General features: G+C 40.9%; 1 protein-coding gene across 1 annotated transcript in view; it reads right to left on the minus strand.

Moving 5' to 3' along the window:
• The window catches only part of foxj3 (forkhead box J3), a 107386-nt gene that overhangs the window by 31776 nt on the left and 53391 nt on the right, over nt 1-22219 (minus strand). Inside the window, exons 3-4 of the mRNA XM_053653513.1 lie at nt 4882-4956; nt 10-93 (exon numbers count right to left, since the gene is read on the minus strand). Coding sequence (XP_053509488.1) covers nt 10-93; nt 4882-4956 — 159 coding nt within the window. The remainder of the gene's footprint in view (nt 1-9; nt 94-4881; nt 4957-22219) is intronic.

Consider the following 22219-nt stretch of genomic DNA (forward strand, 5'->3'; position numbering starts at 1 on the left):
TACACTCACCCGTTCTCCAGACCGTGGCCTCTTCTTGGGCCGGGTGGGCAATGTGTCCTCCTTTGGATTTGTATCGATTGCCCAGTACGAACCCTATAAACAAAAACAAGAATTTCTGTATTAGCCCCAAACTATGTCGGCAAGCACATTCTGAAACAGTTCCCTTATCCCAAGCTTTCAGAACTTTTATACAAACAGTAAAAAGTGTTCACAAAGAAAAGTTTTTTGCTTTTTTTTTTTTTTTCCAGAGCAAGATGACAATCAGAGAGGTTTAACAGTCAGACAGAGATACACACACCCTCACCCACCAGAGGAGGGCTTCAAGAATCAGTTATTGGATTGTTTTCCACTCAAGTGCTGTCCATCATGTAAAGTTTTTCAGCTCATCAAAGTTTTAGTGAGCTCATTTGTAAGCCCATCATGTCAGGAAGACATTTATGGAGCTGTATGTCTGGAGCATGGTATTTCTCTCCATCTTCACTCGCTCTTTCTCCTGCTCTTCTCCTGAGCCTTGGCTGAGACAGGTAAAATGCTACGGCCCATCTGAACCCCCATTCCTCAGCCTCTGCTTTATTGATTGCTCCAGCTCAGGACCAGACACAGAGATGTTGGGTTTCTGGTCAGGTCTGCTCCCAGATAATCAGGCAGAGAATAGCACACCTCAGTTTGGGGGTTGCACATATCCAAACACCCAAGACCCTGGCTGAATAATTTATCCTTTGCACTCTTGCTATTTAATTTATTTTTCAATAGTGCTGCTCATCCGCAAAAGCTAAAGGCAACAACAGCTCAAAAAGCTGGTCAAAAGAAATGTGTTACTCTGAGGCTTGGGTTTTGTTTTTAAATATCGTCTATTACACGTGATAAGATCTCAATTGTTCGGAGATGGCAAGATCAAGACCTTGATTTCAGTATTCATAAGTATAGTATCTACAGTACATCATATTCTAATCCCAACCTATAAATAAACAAGTCTATTTAGGATCGCTTGTATAGTTTCAACACAGCTCTGGAAGTATCTATGGAGTGTCCTACCGAGAAACATGCAAATGTCACTGTAGTTTAATTCCATTAAAAGTACTCCTTAATACAGTTTATTTCTAACACATGTTCAATAGTGTAACCTATTCCTAAGGTATGATGACCGCGTAAGAACGATCCCTTGAATCACAGGCCTTAGATGCTCAGAACCCACTTTGCCTCGAAATGTCCTTTGTGGACTTTGGTTCAATGAGAACCTGGGCCGTTATAAACACCTATCAAGCAGCAAACTAAACAATTAGGCAACCAAATGCGTAAAAATGTACGGTCAAATGCTGATTGGTCAACCAATGTCGGAAAAGCAGAGCAAAACAGCAGCACTCCTAATGCGTTAATTAAACATTAGCAGACTAATTTCCAATGAGGCATTCTTGATGAAAAAGTCCTTAGATGACTGCTAAGTACTGGGTAATACCAATGTACCAGTCACAAACGGGTACAGTGCACAACAAACCTGTGGCAGACAATCTTCAAAAAATTAGGGGAAAATAATCCAGTAAAATAATTCTCAAAAGCCTCGCCAACAACAATTAACGTCACAGACATTAACGTTAACCGAAAAAGTTAGGTGCAGTTATACACTAAGATGATTCAATTAGCACAACACCTCAGCATCAGTTCAGTGGCACTGAGACGCCTCATCATTCAGTCTTAATCCTTAATCCTCAGAGTCTGACACCTCTGAAACCATCGCTTATAGGAAGAACAGCACTTTACTGTTATTGCTTTCATGAAAGTGCTGAGGCATAACCAGCGTTTTGTTGTGAAGGACGGCTCACGGTGAGGGAGAACGAGAGGCGATCATTTACACTTGCAGCACACACTGACACTCTGAGTGAAGGAAATGGAGGATGCACAGCAACGGTTTTAATTAGCTGCAACATCTTGAAAGCCATTGGGACAAGTTTCTGTCTCGATCCAGAGAACAGATCTCATGATATTTTTGAAATTGTTGGGTTTTTCCCGCTCTGCATTTTGCCCCTCCTTTGTGATGAACCTCCTGTTTATCACAGCTGCTGACCAGTTGTTTGTTTCCAGTATTAGTTGATATTGTGTTCGTAATTAAACGAAAATAAAACCTTCATGATGACGTACATACCGTTCCATCTTCATGCAGAGGCAACAGAATATGATGAGTGCTGTATTGCTCCTAAATCCACCGCTACGAACCACATTGTGAACTGAGAATTTGGAGAAGACCCGGGGTTACCACGCCACACATATGAATCCTCGTGTCCGTCACTTTTTCTAATAGACCTTTTGACCAACAATGACCCGTAGCAAGATAGAGTAGTTACTGAAGGTGACGATGATTGAATGAACGAACGAACGAATGAATAAATGACCATTTGGCCATCCGGGTGTTTGTCTGCATTTCTCTACCACTCGATACGAATGTTATTCGTGAGGCATTTGACAGAACAGTTTATGATGTACTATCACTGGGCTGCTGTGCTGCTGAGGGAGTTTTCACATCCTTTTTGGATTTTCATGGAGATATTTTCAAATGCACCGTTTGTTCGGCTGGGAATATTTTAGAAAACACAGGGGCAAAAACTAATTTAAAAATAATGGTGTTTGTGCTGCTGTGGCCTCAGAGAAGGCAGGAAAAAGCATGCATTGATTATTGACAAAGTGATGATAGAATCAGCTGAAACAAACATGAGAGATAACGACACTCTTTTCCTCCCAGCACATGACTTTGATACAACCCCATTGTTCCAGTAAAGCAAACCAAAACTGGATCATTTTGAAACAAAACAGGCCAGAGGTGAAATGTCAGTTATCTGTCCGGTTTCAGTGCAGTCACAGTACCGTTCATGATTGGATCTCTCGCCTCCTTAACAACCATGTTTTTAAATGAGGACACTCTGGAGCAAATACGAGTCTATCTGTGCAAATAATGTTTATGGATTAACTGCAAAATTACAGCAAGTTCTCGCAGCCTTCATGAAGATTGTGGTACAGTGCGTCATCTTTTCTGCCATCTCTTTGAAAGCCATGCTTCTGTTACTATCTCAAGCGAGCAGCAGGCTCCATATTCCCATCACATTACAATATTGATGGAACATATCATGAAGGCCCTGGTCGGCTTTGAAGTTTTTCTTCAGGGGAAGGGAGAGGCAAATTCCAAATTGAACATCTGAGATGCAAGCTTGTTGGCTGTGTGTTTGCCATTGAATCCATACAGCAATAGATTATTCGTATTTAGTGAAGCAGCTCACAGGAGTGTCAATATCAGAGGATTACAGCAAAACATGAAATTAACATTCAGGCCTCATCTTGACATGCCTCAGTACCGCTCTTTAAGCCTCGCTGTCTGGTCTGAGGAAGATCATGCTCTCTGGATGCGGTTGAAGCCAGGAAAAAGTTGCGTCAAATATGTATTCCTATTAAGGTTTAAACAGCGATTCAAGAACAATCTCACTGATACAAGCGTAATAAACATGTCTACTTGCCTACCTCACCTTGGTTCTTACAGCAGTGACATTATTCTCCAGAGCGACATCTCCAGGACTTAATACTGGCAGAACATGGTGCCCGGTCCCTCCTGGTGACTTATCTTGATGGCGATAGTCATTTCGAAAGGTTATTAACTACATTGGGGATGGATTTTTAAGCATCTTTCCTAGCTGGCGTTTGGTCAGGGTGAATTATGTAGGATGTGGAGCGCATTAAGTATTTCATAGTTGCCAACAATGTGGGAACAGGATGTGTGCTGTGGAGTTCTCAACATCATCATGGTGATTAAAACAAGTTTTCAGAATAACTCCAACTGGTGGCCGGACGTTTTCAGGGCTGATTTTTTTGTTCCGTCATCAAAGTGATCTCAAATATCTTTCTAGCAAAGACACATGATGAACAGATACTGTTTTACCAACCGCCCTGACTGAACAAATCCATTTGACTTTTTTTTATTTATTTTTAATGAAAGCATTTTATAAAGAATTATTAAACTGTATTACTACCATTAAATCATATTATGAGTTAGATTTTCATCAGTAAGGTATGGGAGCTCAAGTCAGCTTACTATTCACATAACCTCATCTCGGAGCTCTTCCTACCCCTAAATTTAACCCCTGCTTTTGAACTCACAAACACAGAATGAAGCACCGAGATGTACGATGTATTTCTGTAATGTGTTTTGTAGTAACTTCTGACATTCTGCCAAAGCGCTGACGGATGCAATTTGGCACCACAGAACACTAAATAACACATGAAACTGTAGCTTTATGCCAAACACTCATGTAGTCAACATATACATTTAAGAAAGGCTCAGTAATGCTATCCTGGGCTTCAAAAACAATGCTATATTAGCCACATAACACACTGCAGCAAGAAGTAAGCAGTAGTGTTTCCACAAAGCCAGGAGAAGAAAAGTCATTTTCCTTTCTCATTACAACAGATCCAAATATCTTCATCAAAAGCAACAGCTAAAGTATAATTTACAATATTTACATGATTTGTCACTGTATAAATCAGTCTCCTGTGGTCGTGTTTACAGGACCTAGTCGCTGTGAGCTCAGGCCTGCTTGCTGACTGCAGAACTTTTCTCTTACACTTCCACAAGGGACAAAGATGAAATGCCTTCTGCTTGACCACTGCAGAGCTTCTCTACATCACGACAAATGTGCGGTCACTCTTCTCCTAACATGAGTATATCTCATATGACTGGAACTGCCGTCTACAATCACTGGAGAAAACACACCAGCATATAAACTTAAAGTGGACGACGTTAAAACAAAACAAAGCACCATAAACATTTTAGCTACACTGAAAGGTGCATGCAAGAGACAAAGAAGAAAACAGAAAGAATAATGAGGGAAGAGGCAAGCTTACCTTTCCTGGGTCATCTTTGGACCGAGGCACTTTGAGAAAACACTTGTTCAATGAAAGATTGTGCCGTATAGAATTCTGTAGAAGGAGAGAGAGAGAGAAATAAGTCCGGGCTGTGTTACACAATATAGCATCATGACAGTGTAGAACACACACACAAACACAGGACACACACTCCATATCGATATTCTATATATACACACTATATATACACATGTATTTAAACACACATTTAGGCAAATATATTACAAAAACATTTTTGTAAAAATAAATAAATAAATAAATAAAAGTTTTGCCAATTGCAATAAATCCATCCTGTGTTATTAAATCTTTCTACTGGGTTTTAAACAACAAATTCTGACATTTAAAAAATAATAATAATAAAAGAACAGTAATGGATGGGATCCAAAATCAGTTAGGATGCGTTACATAATAAAATATAAAAAATATGTAAGGTGATTATGTAATTACTATTAAATTACTCAAGAAACAGCAATACCTTACAGGATAGTCAACATTCTCAATCCTGTCACCGTGCCAACAGCTTTCCAAATAAAAAAAAATTTTAAACGTACAGACAGAACCTTTCATGTGAACTGGGGAAATACCAAACTGTATAAAATTGAGTACAGCACAACAAAGCATCGTCTCTGTACATTTTATGTATATTAATTTTAATTAAATACATTATTGATAAACTGGCACGAGCTTTAGATGTTTGAAAAGAGCTCAGTCAGTGGGCAAATAAACCTGCTGTGTGGAAACAAATGCAAATATAGCTGCAAGCAGCGAAGAAGCACTGCGGTGCCATCGCCACCTGGTGGGTGTAGGAAAACAATGCATTTTGAGTGCTGTAGAGTAACTTGTTTTGTGCTCAGGTGTTCGGTTAAGCCCAGGTCTAAGGCTTTACAACAGCTTCCATGTCCAAACAAAATTCAGAGCCTGCAATTTTCAAAACAATCCACATTCAATTCAAAGTGACCTACTTCCTGTTGGGCGGAGCTAATGACTGTCTATGTACCAAGTTTGGTGACTGTAGGTAAAACTGACCCCATCACTTTAGTCAAAAGGGGGCACAACAAGACTCACAATAGCCACATCCCTGTGATCAGCCCCCAATACCAAACATATAGCTCATATAGTTTCATCTAAATCACTCAACGCACTTGAGACATTTCCTGTTTCCCTTTTTTTTTTTTCCATAAATGTATTGCCTCGCCATGGCCAAACTGTTCGAGATATCAAAAATCCCTTTGCAATTTAGCATCTTCAGTGTTTTGGCATAATGTTGACCAAGTCCGGTGACAATCACATGAATCCCCTAGGAGGAGTATTGGAAAGTTCACCGCATGCGCTTTTCACAAAATTCAAAATAGCCAACTTCCTGTTGGGCAGAGCTAATGATTGTCAGCGCGAAAGTTGTGCGGGTTGACGAGAACGATATGTGTACAGAGTGTCGTACATACACGTACAAGTACGTATGACATATGCACCAAGGTTTTGTACCATGTAAAAGGGGGCGCTACAGAGTCCCCCAATCACTCCCATGTGTGACCCTTTGCCGGGCCTAACGTGAGGGTCGTATTTCGTAAGTTTCTGAGCATGTTGATGGGCTTTTAGGGCCGGAAAATAAAAAAATAATGATAAAAGAATAATTCTTAGGAAAACAATAGAGTATGCTCTGTACAACAACACAATAAGGAGATTTAATTCAGAAGGCAACTCACCACTCACTGTCCATCAGAGTTATAGCATACTGTACACACAAAGCTCTCCCAAACACCAAACCTTAAAGATCTGGGGGAATCTTCCAGCTCCTGCTTGATGATGAATGTAGGAGCATTTTGGAAAAAAGTGTGTTTCTTTTTCAGAGGAGGGAGAGAGGGCTTGAGTGAGTTTACATTTTTATTTCCTTTCATGTGCTATAATGTCTTCATGCACAGGGGCATTGTCATGCTGGGGCATGTCTGGGCCTATTAGTTCCAGCAAAGGAACTAATCTTAATGCTACCGCATACAAAGACATTCTATACAATAGGGGGGGGTTCACCTTAGTCCAATCAACTAGTTTTGACATTTTGTCCTGTTTTTATAAGCTGAAACCAGTCATTACATTTAGTCATATATTTTGAGCATAAAGATAAATGATTATTTATCATTAGGTTTTCGTCAGAGAAAATTCATCCAGAAAATGAACGGTGGAAACGTTAAATTTTTTCATCCTCGCAGAACTTGTTCATTGAGTGTCATATAATATGATAGCATATATTTATCAAAGCATACATTTACTTTTGCCTTTGCCTCTGTAGGTTTGCTTTCAACTTTTTAAGGAAGGAGCAGATTGGTGGTGTTGTACGAGTAATAAACAAACATACAGCACAGTAGGATGGCTGCTCACTGCTTATTCGGTCCTGTGATGTGGGTGAAGCGCATGCATTTACACCCTCAGTTATCTGTAACCTGTGCTGACGGCTTCTTTAATGAATATCAAGGAAACTTATTGTTACTTAAGTTATTCAGGCAAGGTTATCAGAGTTCATGCACTTAGCCATGAAGAGTCATGAAAGCAATTCTTCCTCAACACACAGGAAATTCTTAATGTCCAGGTCTCACAGCAGGGTTCTAGCAGAACGGGGAAATGTTCAGAATGGAGGGCAGTGTGAAGGCTCAGAGGTGCTGCATTAACTAATTCAGACACTGTGCTCTGCAAGGGGGAGCAGACTAGTCAGTCTCAGACAGACTAGCATCTATCTGTGCTGCACAGTGGGGAGCAGCCTCTCTGCCACTCCTCACAGCAGTGGAGCCGACCTCCGCCACACCGCTGTGCCCGCTGCTCACACTGAGCCTACTGGCAGATAACACTCCCACCTGTGGAGGACTATGGACCAATCTGAGCTCTTCAGTCTTGGTGTCGATCGACCCATGTGAGCCAAAAGGACAGGCCGGGTCACTCGGCCCAGGGAACCACAGCCATCCCACCGCCTACACCAAATCCAGCCTGACGTCCTCACTCTGCAAAACAGGAACTTTCCTAGACCTCCATCATTAGAGATTATTCAAGAGGTAACTAAATCAACACGGATAAGACAGGCATTCTAATAACCTTACCGTAGTGAAGGTAACACTTTACTATTACGCAAAGTTAAAAAAGCCCTTTTTGCTACAAACAAAAAAGTAGAGCTGTGTGTGGAGCTGGGAAAGTCAATGCAAATGACTTCTGTATTGGGACAACATACTTTTGCATGACAAGCATACAGATAACAGAGAAACTTAAGCAGTAATCGGGAAACCACAACATATATATAAGACACTGTACTCAAAATTAAAATGCTTTGACAAATCAACACTGACGGTCAGAATTCCACCAGTGGGACAACACACCGATCAGCCATAACATTAAAACCATCTGCCTAATATCGTGTAGGTCTCCTTTGTGCCACCAGAACAGCTCTGACTCGTTGAGGCATGGACTTCAAAAGACTTCTGAAGGTGTGCTGTGGTATCTGGCACCATGTTCCAGATCCTTTAAGTCCTGTAAGATGGGAGGAGGGGCCTCTGTGGATCAGACTTGTTTGTCCAGCACATCCCACAGATGCTCAATCGGATTGAGGTCTAGGGAACTTGGAGGCCAAGTCAAGACCTTGAAATCTTTGTCACGTTCCACAAACCATTCCTGAAAAGTTTTTGCAGTGTGGCAGGGCGCACTTATCCTGCTGAAAGAGGCCCCTGCCATTAGGGAATGCCGTTGCCATGAAGGGGTGTACTTGGTCCGCAACAATGTTTAGGTAGGTGGTACGTGTCAAAGTAACATCCACATGAATGCCAGGACCCAAGCTTTCCCAGTAGAACATTGTCCAGCACATCCTCCCCAGGTAAGCGATGGTAAGCGACCCACCTCCTCCCCAGGTAAGCAGTGCACATGCACTGTGTGCTGCACGGGGTACATTTACTCACCACGTTACTTCTTTTCCGAAAACACGCTTCGGAGAGTAAATACTAAAGTTGTGTCCCGAATAACGTACTATACACTTACACTATGCACTATCTACTCTACCGTCTAGTGTGTGGATTTTAGAAAGGTAATATCGTCTCAAATGGAACACGAACGTTTTTTTTTACTAACCGGAAGTATAAGCCGCTTCCTGGTCAGTGGCACATGACGTCATTCATATGCACGTAATGCGACGCCGCTAGCCAGAATACCCAGAGACACGGACAATGAATTTCTTCAGTTTTCTGTTTGTCACCGTTACCTTTTATTCCCAACATGACCTAAGTAACCATCAGATGGAGGCATAATCAAGTGACTGAGGAAGAAAGTGTGCGACCGCCAACTCCTCTAAGGCAGGGAGCATTTTATATTAAACACTGCGGAGATGATCAAACTTTATAAAGTGGAGATCGTGTAGCACAGAAGCACGACAGTGAAGCACGAGCACAAACTCATTTTTGTATCCAGAATGCTCCACTATGTGTAAGGGTCAGGGGAAACTGGTGCAAGTTGCTTAAAAGGTTTAATTTAATTCCAAGTTTATTGTCGTTATATGCTGTATTTGCGCGCTTGCAGTGTAAAGTCTGTCGTTTATTATTACGGAAGTGACGTATCGGTAACGAGGCCGCGTTGCTCCTCACTCGCAGTGTAGACGCGCTGATACACAGTGGGAGCGCAAGTAAGATCTGTAATGTCTCATTAAAACACTATGATCAAAAGTTGTACATTTTGCAGTTCATCCGTTTTGTCTGTTAAGTAATGTCAGAGGATATCTGTAGGGTAAACTATCCTATATTTTTTCAAATAAAAAAAAAAGTGCTAAACATGACGTTTAATTAGCAAAATAATGAAAATACAATCCTATTAAAAATAGCAGTCTACACAGTAGTGTTCAAATTCATCATCTTGATGGTTTTTTATGAAAGTGCTGATTACACTGCTGTTTGCTGCTCTGAGTACTGCTGCATAGCTGGAATTCTACCTGATGCATTCATATCGGAACGATTTGCTTTGGCAGTTAAAGGTAGCCAGGGCAACTAGCTCTGCATTGATAATTCTCTCCGAAACTTTGGGCTTTGTAACCTCATAAAGCAAGGGTGTTACAACACTGCTAAAATGTCTACTTGTATAGACTTGTATCTTAATCGGAGAACGTGAATGCCAATAAATGGAGCACTGAATATTCTTAGCTAAACTATATGGGGAAAAAAAAAGTGTGCACACCTGACCATCACACCCATATGTGGGCCTTCCCCCCACACTGTTGGAAGCACACAAAATTAGAGCTGCAACAACTAATCGATAAAACTGAATCGATTATGAAAATCGTTGTCAATGTCTCATGACTCTCCCGTCTAGTGTATGAAGGGCAGTACCGTCCTGTATGAAACACTAGCTCTTTTATAAAAAAAAAAAAAAAAAAAAAAAAAAAAAAAAAAAAATTGTTTAAACATTTTTTTGTGTTAACCGGAAGTATAATCCGCTTCTTAGTCGATGACATAAAAACACACATTGTGTATGTATATTAAACAAAAAAAACCCATACACATACATACATACATACATACATACATATATAAAGGGATGTCACGATACCAAAAATCTAGTGGTCCATCATAAGTACACGATACTCGATACCAAACTCGTGTTTTAAAAACAACAGCAACATGTAGCCTCGTGTCACTAATAATAATTCACATGTTCATGATTTTAATAAATCTTTTTGGCCTGCCACCATATCAGTGAATTTAAACTAATGCTTGCATTCAGAGTATAAGGGGGGTGTGTGTGTGTGTGTGTGTGTGTGTGTGCATTTAGGAGTGCACCTTAGCACTTGTTATTAGCACTTAGTTTTATTAGTTATTGTCAGACAGTGTTTGATAACTAAAATATCTCTCTCTCTCTTTTTTCCAGTATTAGTCAGAGGACGGTGTCCTCCAGGAGTTTTTTAATAAAAATTCTAAAAAAATGTTTATTATTTTAAACCACACCGTGGTATCGACTTTGGTATCGAGTATCGTGAACTTTTGGTGGTATCGGTACCGACTACTAGATTTTTGGTATCGTGACAGCCCTAATATCTATATATATATATATATATACACACACACACACACACACACACACACACACACACACTCAGCTTAGGGAATTTAGCAAATTGCCATGTTCTGTTTATGATGGGTGGGAAAATTCTAAGCTTAGTGTTTTCACATTGGTGGTGAAAGAGGGAAAAAAAAAAAGAGATCTATTAGCCATTAGTGACATGCCATCTACTGACCTAGAAAACACCAACCAAGGTCTCTCGTATACCAACCCGAACACTCGTGGCCTGGGAGTAACAGTGTTTAAATGCAGTGTTACAGGCTGGAGCAGGAGGATAATCCACTTACAGGGCGTAGAGAATTCATCACCCTTAGCCTTAGATAAGGAGTTTTGACTGACTGTGAGAGAAGCTGGAAATGATAAGGAGCCCAAATGTAGAAGCTCCCTGTAGGTGTAGTAGGAGTGATGTGCTGCTTGCTACCTGCGCTCAAATGTTCTTGCCCTCTCATCTGAACAAGTGGAAATACAGGCTAAACTCATTTCCATGGTAATCACTCACAACTCCTCTGCCTACACCAAAGCTGAGCAAAACCGAGCTACACCTAGCACAAGACCAACAAAAGACACAAGCGAGATAAGTCAACGTGTGTGCTGCAATACTCACTGGCATTGGCTAGAACACCAATAACTTAAGAATGGGCAAAAAAACAAGATGACACTTTGGAGAAGAGACTAATTTGGTGCTTAAATTAAGCTCATCTTTCATGGAACCACATTAATGTGTGTGTAGTTTAGGCTTCTGATAATCTACAGGGTGACGGCTGCAACAAGTGAGAAAATACACTGTTGAAATACATGCAATGAGTGATATTCTGACATAGGGCTGTGGCGGTGGTCATGACAACCACACCACCATGGTGGTAGTTTGAAACCGCGGTGGTGGAGTGCCACCTGCAGTAGTGTCACGTCACATTAATGTTTCTGCTCGAGTGGGCACTATGACGAGTACAATCTACAACATTCTGTATACAAATGTAATAATAATAATAATAATAATAATAATAATATACACACACACACACACACACACACACACACACACACATCAGGGGTCTACAATGCGACCATTTCACTCACATTTGCGACAGAAAAGTTCTTTGTGTGACTGTGAATAAACATTCAGTCTCACCGGTGCGAGTGGCCTGTTCGGAGTTGTATAATACAATCGGAATAAAAACTACAGGAAGTCCAAAATGCGCAACAGTTACTTTCACACTGCTTTTCATCTCCTCAGTCAACCAAACAAGTGTGGAAATACTGCAGAGAAGACATTATGATGAAAAGAGTAACTCTGTACATCATCTACTTCTCTCAACTTCCCGATCTCACAAACCGCCATCTTTTACTGATCACGCAGAATGACCTGAACCTGCGACTGTGACCTGCTCGTGTAGACACAGCGGTAAATTAATAATAATGCTAACACTGCAAGTTGGGTTTCATTCAAACTTCTTTATTAAATAATTCCTCACCAAATATAATCCAGAGTAGCAGCTGTTCAGAAGGAGTACGGTGCTGCTCTCCTTCACTCTCTTCACCAACTCTAATAGACACTTCAGTTAAGCTCACGGTTGCCAGATATCACTAGAAAAGTAAACTCCAGTTTCCATGTTTTGATTTAAACCCCCAAAAAACACAATATTATCAGCAGACATGGCAACACTGTACTGGGGGAACCGATCTAAAACTGATACACAAAAAAATATTAATAAAATGTAAAGACAGAAAATGTGCTTATATTATTATAATCATTTAATTTAAAAATAGATATTACAACAAATTCATAAAATATCAATAAAATGAGAAATGAAATAATGTTCAATTACTATGGGTTGCATTTAATATCAATTTGACATTAAGCTTAGTTCGATATTTCCTTAGAAGGTTATTAGCCTTTTTCCTAATATGGATCATTTTTGTGTTGGTCTACTTTTAATTAGGACTCTTTATTGTTTAAGATATTTAAAAATAAATATTTTATGCTCGCCCCAATCACATCCTATATGATATTATTCAGAGATACACACAATATACACAGAACTGACTCCAGCCCAGAACCATGACAGTGGAAATGTCTAATAGTGTAGCTTTAAATATATTTAAGAGGAGCAGACTGCAAACACTGAACACTGATGTTTATTGTATTTGTTTACAAGGTGGAACAGGTTAACGGTTGTTTTGTGTATACAGTCTGTAAAATGAACTGAAAATATTACATTTAGTTTATCAGAAGGTAAATTAATGTGTCACGGCTCGCACTATGTTCCTAAATTCTGTCATAATTGACCAGCTCAAGTTCTCTCATGCCACTTGTGTGTTATATTGTGGCACATTAACGCTACCATCTCTTTGCACTTCTACTGCACAAGCCAAATAAACATCTAGCATTCCATGAAAAAGCAGTCACATGCGTAGTGCCAGATGAACCTAAAAACCACCTGACCACACTACTCAACACTACTATTAGAGACATCAACAAACAAAATAAAACATGCACGTACATACATGTCACAGCCAGCTCGACAAATCACGAGTCTGAGCTTCCAGGACAAAGGGATCTGGTGTCCAGGCTTTCAGTGGTCATTAATAAGTTGTCATTTGGTACGTTACTACATTCACGTGAAAAAGTAAGTACCCACCATGAACGGTTTAGATTTTTCGACATATATGGGGAAACATATCTGGGTTCATCTTAAGAAGTGACTTAAAATAAACATTCTTGTAATCCTTTATATAACTGAAATAAACAGAAATGCAATTATGCGCTTACTCTTCCCTTATGTAGGAAAAGTCAGCACACCCCTACATACACCCACCATTTCATTAGGAACACCTGTACACCTGCTCGTTTATGCAGTTGTCCAAGCAGCCAATCAAGTGGCAGCGGCACAATGCATAAAAGCATGCAGAAACAGGTCAAGAACTTCAGCTCATGTTCACATCACACATCAAAATGGGAAAAAAATGATCTCTGTGACTTCGTGACAAGGTTGTTGGTGACAGAAACTGCTGATCCCCTATGATTTCCACACACTACAGTTACTAGAGTTTAAACAAAATGGTGCAAAAAACTAGAAACATTGAGTGAGTGAGTGACAGGTCTGTGGGTGGAATCAGAGGAAAATGGCCAGCTCTGTTCAAGCTGCCAGGAAGGATATAGTAACTTATATAATCACTCTATGAGCAGAAAAGCATCTCAGCATGTTGGTACTTCTTGGTACTCACCTGGTATTTTTGTACTGGTACTGATAGATCAGTAGTTTGACAACCACCATGCCACAGTTAAAGTCACGGAGATCACAATTTTTCCCCATTCTGGTTAGCTGAAGCTCTTGACCCGTTTCTGCATAATTTTATGCATTGTGCTGCTGCCACATGATTGGCTGACTGGATGACTGCATAAATGAGCTGGTGTTCCTATTAAAGTGAACGGTGAGTGTATATCACTACTTCAAATATTCCAAATTGAAATCAGGTGCACAAGATTAGGTGTTAATGCTTGGAGCACTGTTAAAAATGTCTTGGAGGAACCTGTCTTATTTAAAGCCTCATGAAACACTAAACTACATTTGCTGGGATTTTAACTGAGGTGTTCGTATCGCACATCATAAAAGACAATCTGTTCATTTTAATTGTAGGAGAAAACTGGTTAATTTTGAGCTTTTTCTCCGCTATCTTTGTCTTCCTGGTTTAAAATCTCAGTCGCAGGCGGTGAAGTGGCAATGTACTATAGTACTTCGATGACGTGTCGGTGTCTCATAATTATTCATGAGCCTGCGTGTTCTTATCCTATGAGAAGATGCTGTCTCTTAATTATTCATGACAGCACGTGGTGCTTTCCTACAGATGTAATAGACGAGAGGCGTTCAAATGGGTCGGAGGTGTTTGTTTCAGTGGTGTAAGAGTCCGAGTGTGTTTATTCTGGAGAGCGATGAGAATTGGAGAAAGGTGGACTTCGGACTTGCTCATGATAGCAGTTTGCGTCTACACGATGATGCGGTACTCAGTCCCGAGGACTTTTCCATCCCTTCAAATGAGGTACGTGTCTGATTTTATCCATGACAGTTTTACTTGCCTTTTGAGCTGATTAAACTGATTAAAGCTCCGCGGGCGCCGACGGGCTGTCGAGTGCAAAACTATGCAACGAGAGTCCGCGTTGAAGGGAAGAGCCTTCCCCCTTTTTTTTGTGAAAAGCTTGAGCCTATTAGCTAGCTACAATTCCGACACTCCTCCCATCCGCACTGCCTCCAGCTTTGTTTTATGTTTTCCTCCATAGTCATGCCAAAGGCTAATGGTCCAAACAGATAGATAGCGGTGCAGGTCCTCTGCTCTATTATGTCTCCATTTAGCCCTGGGGATTCAAGAGGAGAGAAGTCTTCTGCTTCATCAGAGCCCTGCGTACTGCTGCCACTACAAACTTCTACATCACTATCCATCTTTATTGTGAGTGTTCTGAAGCCACGCCCCCCTCTTCCTCCCCTGCCTTGCCCCTGCCACGCCTTTCTTCCCACAGCCATCCACGCCCAATTACGTTCCATTTTTCAAAAACATTGAGCGGTAGACTTGAGCTGAAAGACGGAGGTTTCATGACCCTTTAAGCCTCAGATATCTGATCTGCTTTGTTCTTTGTTACTGGAGTGTGGTGATATCAGGCCTAGATCAAAAGAGCTCTTAGACCCTCAGAAAATAGGTTATAGATGCCTATGAGGGGAAAGGGTTTAAAAAGATTTAGCAAATCAATCATACCACTGTCCGAAAAATCATCGGCAAGTGGGGAAGTTTTAAAACCACCACCAACTTACCCAAGAGCAGACCGTAAGATGCTAAACAAAGTCTCTAAGAACCCCAGAATTTCATAAGAGCAAGTAGCCCTTGGCACTGATGATGTCAAAGTCTGTGCCTCTGCCATTAGAAAGAAACTGCACAAATTTAACCTACATGGGAGGTGCACCAGGAGGAAGCCTTTGTGGTGTAAAAAGAACATCAGGTCAAGACTAAAGCTTGCTAAAGAATATCTTGGCAAGGACCAGGCCTTCTGTGAAGAATGTGCTATGGACAGAGGAGTCAACAATAGAGCTGTTTGGTCACAGTACCAGAAGCTATATTTGGTAAAAACCAAAGAAAACATTTGATCAGAAAAACCTCATACCTACTGTAAAGCACGGTCTTGGAAATGTTATGGTTTGGGGCTGCTTTACTGCCTCAGGGTGTGGCCAACGTGCAATAATACAAATCATCTACGAATTCTCTTTCATACCAGAGTGCGCTTGAGGAGAATGTGAGGCCATGTGTCAAAAAAGGTGAAGCTGAAGAAGTGGGTCTTCCATCAAGATAATGATTCCAAACATAGAAGTAAATCCACCAAGGAATGGGTCAAAAGGAAGAAATAAATGTGAATCCTACTGAAATGCTGTGAGGGTTTTGAAACCAGCTGTAAATGCAAGAAACCCCTCCTCTTGTCTCTTTTTCAGAGACTGGTAAACAGTTAGAGGATATGGCTTCATAAAGTTGTTTCTGCCAAAGGAGGACATACCAGTTACTGAGACCAGGGGTGTAATTATTTTTTCAACACACACACACACACCACTTCGGTTATAATAAACTACAGAAGTTACACTGGTACAGCATATAATGACAATAAACTTCAATTAAATTCAATCTTTTAAGCAACTCGCGACAGCATCACTGTCGTGCTTCCGTGCTACACAAACTCCGCTTTATAAAGTTTGATCTTCTCCGCGGTGGTTAATATAAAACGCTCCCTGCCTTAGAGGACTCGGAGGTTACACACTTTCTTCCTCGGTCACGTGACGATTTCGCCTCCGTCTGATGGAGACTGGGATCATGTTGGCCTAACAGACAAACAGTAAAGTGAAGAAAGTCCTTGTCGGTGTCTCTGGGTATTAGGCTAAAGCTAGCGGCGTCACGTTGTGTGCGTATGACGTTGTGCACCACTGAGTACGAAGCGGCTTATACTTCCGGATAGTAAAAAAAAGCTAGTGTTCCATTTGAGATGATATTACCTTTCTAAAACCCACACACTAGACGGTAGAGTACACAGTGCATAGTGTAAGTGTATAGTACATCATTTGGGACACAAATGTTTTCGGAACAGAAGTAATGTAGTGAGTAATCGCACCCCGAATTCCTTTGGACAAGCCTATGAATTACTGGGAGAGTGTAGTCTGGTCAGACGAACTTTTTGGCTGTGATACTACACACCATGTTTGGAGAAGAAATGGCACCCTAAAATCTCCCTAAAAACACTACACCAACAGTGAAGTGTGGAGGTGAAGCATCATGGTGTGGGGCTGTTTTTCATCACATGGTACTGGCAGACTTCATATAATTGAAGGAACGATGAATGGAGCCCTTTACCGGGAGATTCTTGAGAAGAATCTGCTGCATCCACCAGGATGATGAAGATGAGATGTGGGTGGAGCTTCCAGCAGGACAACGATCCAAAGCATACAGCAAAGGAAACTCTCAATTGGTGTCAGAGAAAAAAATCAAGGTGTTAGAATGGCCCAATCTGACTTGAATCCAACTGAACAAGATTTAAAGACAATACGTTTAGAAGAACGGACCAAAATCACACCTGAATACTGCGGAACATTAATTTATTCATACAGGAAGCGTCTTGAAGCATCATTACAAACAAAGGCTTCTCCACTAAGTATTAAATACATTTCAGTTAGCGTGTTCAATACATTTCCCCCCGTCTCATTCCTCTTTATTACACATAACTTCGTTTATAGACTTTAATGTTGTGAATTCTTTACATTGCCGGATTTCTTGAGTTAATACAAAAGTCTGGGGAAAATTTCATGTGAATAGCCTCGCTGGAAATGTATTTACCGAAAAAGATTTTTACACGTTCAATACTTATTTCCCCCTCTTTATATACTTGCTGTTTTTGTTTCATCCTCCATCTCTGCCGACCACATTTATAAAAATCAATGAGGTTTGGAATTACTGACCGACGTGAGCAGCTTCAATGATAATTTGAATGAATACCATGGTGTTGTAAATGTTGGTCCTGAAGCCCTGACTTTCATCCCAAATAATGCAGATCAGAGTCGGTGAACTATCTCTAGAATGGACTAGTTTTCCTTAAAGAAAACTCATATTGTTTACTTCTCAACAGGGTTGTTAAGGTGTCACGGTAAGTCATGACGTATGGTCAGGTGGTTACCAAACCGCTGATTTTTTAATTAAAAATACAGATTTAAATGCATTTCCATTTTTTTCTCCTTGCCTCCATTTCCTTTGTCATAATGAGAGTAATAAATAGTGACAATGTGAGAGTTTAAGGAAAGGTTGTTTTCAAAAATATCACTCCAGGAAGCACTCTTCAACCGTCTACCGCCGAAACTAAAATAACACCAAGTAAAGGCCGAACTTAAAATGGAGAACAATTTAAAAAGATTTTGAGAGAGAATTGATGCTTCTGAGGGTTTTAAGGTGCACAGCTTCTTAGTACAGCTAAAGCCTACGTTCCCGTCATGTGACCAACCAATGATCGGGCACAACTTGTTTGGCCATGCCCCCAACAACAAGTGCTTATAATAAAGATGAGCCGTGTTCATCTGTGTGATTGATATAGGAGACAGTTACCCTGTGTGAATTGGTCAGAATGACTACACGTCCTCCAACATGTGAGCTGCTGGTTTTTAGGACGTATGCTTGTGCACTATACTGGACTAATAAAATGCTACAATAAAGCCTCTGAATTTATGCACCATGTCATAAAGAATCGATTTATGTCAGGAGTGTATAATACATGCTAAAAATATGGACAAAAAAAAAAAAAGCCATGCACCGATGATCTATTTTTGATACTTGCTTTCACAATTATTGACAGTCCTTTGTTTTCCAGTACATTTTTGAAAATAATTCACAGACACAAGTGTGAAGTGAAGCTAAATGCAAAAATGCTGTGTTATGACAAAGCTATTAACACTTACGCACACACAAACGTGCTCCAAAAGACCTTTGCTCTTGGCACATATCACAGCTACCAATCAGAGAAATGCAGAATGTCACCAGCCAACACGGTACACACTACAAACGAGTGGCTGATGGAGCACGACGAGAAGAGCCTCCTCAGTGATGTGTGCACAAGCAGCACTCGTGCCATGCAGCTGGCAGAGCTTCCATTAATCTTACAGGTGCTTAAAGGCCCATCCAGTCAATAACTACTATTACAGCCAATGGAGCCAATGAGGGGTGCAGAGGTGACAATTCAGCTGCCACACACACAATACAGCCAAATCTCTCGAGCTCGCTGTGGGCCTGCACCATACCTGCCCACTCCATTCTACTAGTGCAATTCTGAAAGCAGTTAAACTAAACACATCTGTCTGAAATGGCACAATTAGCCTCTCCGAAACTGTTTTGTGCCTACCGCCTTAATGATAGTACTTCAAATGCTCAGTGCATGACTGAATGCTTTAAATCACAGTAAAAGATTTAAGAACAGAACGGACCTCACCATGACTATTGGTTGACCAATGCTGAGCTTTTTTTTTTCTTTTAAAAAAAAAAAGCTGATGCTGATATGAAAAAAGAACTATAGACCATTTTAACTATTTGCTACAAAAAATAGTCGGATCATCACACAATTTATCCACTGCACAAAATGGGACTACGGTCAAAATCAAGCATAACATTTTTCCAGGTTTCTCATTTTCATAGGCAGACGCTCCGCTGACGTACCAATCAGCACAATCTATATGAAGGCTCCAAAACAATCACTCAGCAATGGCTAATGCTGATCCTATACTGTCTGGTTCATGCTTCAGATGACCACTAATTCTCTCTCCAATTCATCTGCATCAGAGTCAATGAAGGGTGCCACCCACCCACAAGGCCATTAAGACAATGCTCTCCTTTTCAAGAGCAGACAAATGCGATAAATAAATAAAAATTTCAAAACACTGGATGGTGGGATTTGTATTCTGCTTGCCACTGACTTAAAAGGCAGTCAAAGCATCCTATACAGTCCATTAGCAAAGTTAATGCACAAGTGTCAAGCACAATGACCCATAAATAATACTCTGCAGCAGCGCTGAGAGGCCAGACACCCTTCTGCTTCCCTCTCGCTCCTCTACAAGGCCACATTAATTGTCTAATTCAGAGGCAATTAGTTGGCGGTGAAAGGCTATGGCCTTGTTCAAGCTGACCCTGATAAGGACGACGCAGGTCCTCTCTCTCAGTCCTGACCCAACACAGTCACACACTCAACACCACAGTCTACTGCTATTACGTAGTCTTACACAGTCAACTATAGTGTACTGCAGATTATTACCCAGTCTTCTTTTGTAAAGAACTGTAGTGGGGTCCCAAATGACATACTAAGCACGATACACTCTGCTGTCTAGTGTATGAATTTTAGAAGGGTATTATCGTCTCAAACGGCACACTCTCTGTATTGTACTAACAGGAAGTACATGCTGTTTCCCAGTTGAGGGCAAATTACGTCAAACACACCGAAGGCGATGGTGCCAGCATTAGCGAAACAGACAAACAGATCAAAATGAATTGGTACATTTTACTGTTTATGGTAATGTTTCATTTTATGCCCAACAAGATCTCAGTCACGGAGGCGCAATCGTCTCCGCAGGTGAATTTTGCTCGCACAATTTAAAATCAACACAGTGAGTGGTGGTTGAGGATATGGCTGCTGGCGATGTAAACATTTCTTTTTTTCGTTCAGCATCTGAGCCTGTTATAGCCCCTCCCCATCCGCTATGTAAGGAAAGCTGCGACCGTTGAGTACAAGTGGCCATCATTCCATGAGTGCATCATCCTGGAACTTAAAGTGCACTTTGTTTTTTGGGGGGATTTTCATTGTGAACACACTAAATCACACTATTTATACTACACAATGGCGTAGAGTAGTGCATAAGTGTGCGATTTGGGACGCACTGTGTGCTCTACCCAAAGTGCAGCAAATGTGACCACAGCACTGATTTCTGACACACTGTCATTGGGCACTCAGTAACCAGACGATGGCACTGTCTCTTTGCCCATAGACGGGTGACCCCTGTAAGGACACTGGGACTCAATCTTGGGTTTCACTCCTGGAATGCGCTTTTACACTGAAAGAGCTAACCAGAGACAACCCCAGAAATGTGCAGCATGCCATAGCCAGGAGACTGCAGAAATGAGAGGCTTTGGTTAAGCAAAGAAAAACAGCAAAATGGTGCATTTGACTCATGTTCAGCTGCTAAAGCCAAAAAAAATAACGCCAGCTCATTAGACTTTAAAATCCTCACATTCCCTGGCAGTAATGCAGACAAACCTTAGTCACTTAAAACCCAGTCAGTCAAATCTGGTGTGGGAACTCTGCATGGAGCACCAGGCCGTTCAAGTCTAAAACCATGTCAGAGATGCATTATTTTAAAGCTAATAGTAAAAATAATACATATATACACACACATTATACATTGTGTGTGTATATATGTGTGTATATATGTGTGATATATATATATATATATATATATATACATACATACATACATACATACACACACACACACACACACACACACACACACACACACACACATTAGAGCTGCAACAGCTAATCAGTAATAATCGATGATGAAAATCGTTGTGAATGAATCTCATTATGGATTAGTCCGTCTGCACACGGCACGGGGTGTGTTTACTCATTACGTTACTTCTCTTCTGAAAACACGCCTCGGAGAGTAAATACTAAACCTGTGTCCCAAATGAAGTACTGTACACTTACACTATGCACTGTGTACTCTACCGTCTAGTGTGTGGGTTTTAGAAAGGTAATATCATCTCAAATAGAACACTAGCGGGTTTTTACTATCCGGAAGTATAAGCCGCTTCCTGGTCGACGGCGCATGACGTCATACGCACGCGAGCATTAGCAGACACCAGAGTCACGTACAATGACTTTCTTCAGTTTACTGTCTGTCAGCGTTACCTTTTATTCCCAACGTGACGTCAGTCCTCATCAGACGCAGGAGAAATCATCACGTGACTGAGGAAGAAAGTCTCTAAGGCAGGAGAGCATTTTATATTAAACCCCGCGGAGATCAAACAGTGCTGCACGAGCACAAACATGTTTCTATCCAAAATGCTCCACTGTGTGTACGGGTCAGGGGAAACTGGTGAAGCTGCTTAAAAGCTTTAGTTTAATTGAAGTTTATTGTCATTATATTCTGTATTTGCGCGCTTGCAGTGTAAAGTCTGTAGTTTATTATAA

This window comes from Ictalurus furcatus, chromosome 21 (genome assembly GCF_023375685.1).
Source record: "Ictalurus furcatus strain D&B chromosome 21, Billie_1.0, whole genome shotgun sequence".
In the NCBI taxonomy this organism is placed as follows: Eukaryota; Metazoa; Chordata; class Actinopteri; order Siluriformes; family Ictaluridae; genus Ictalurus; species Ictalurus furcatus.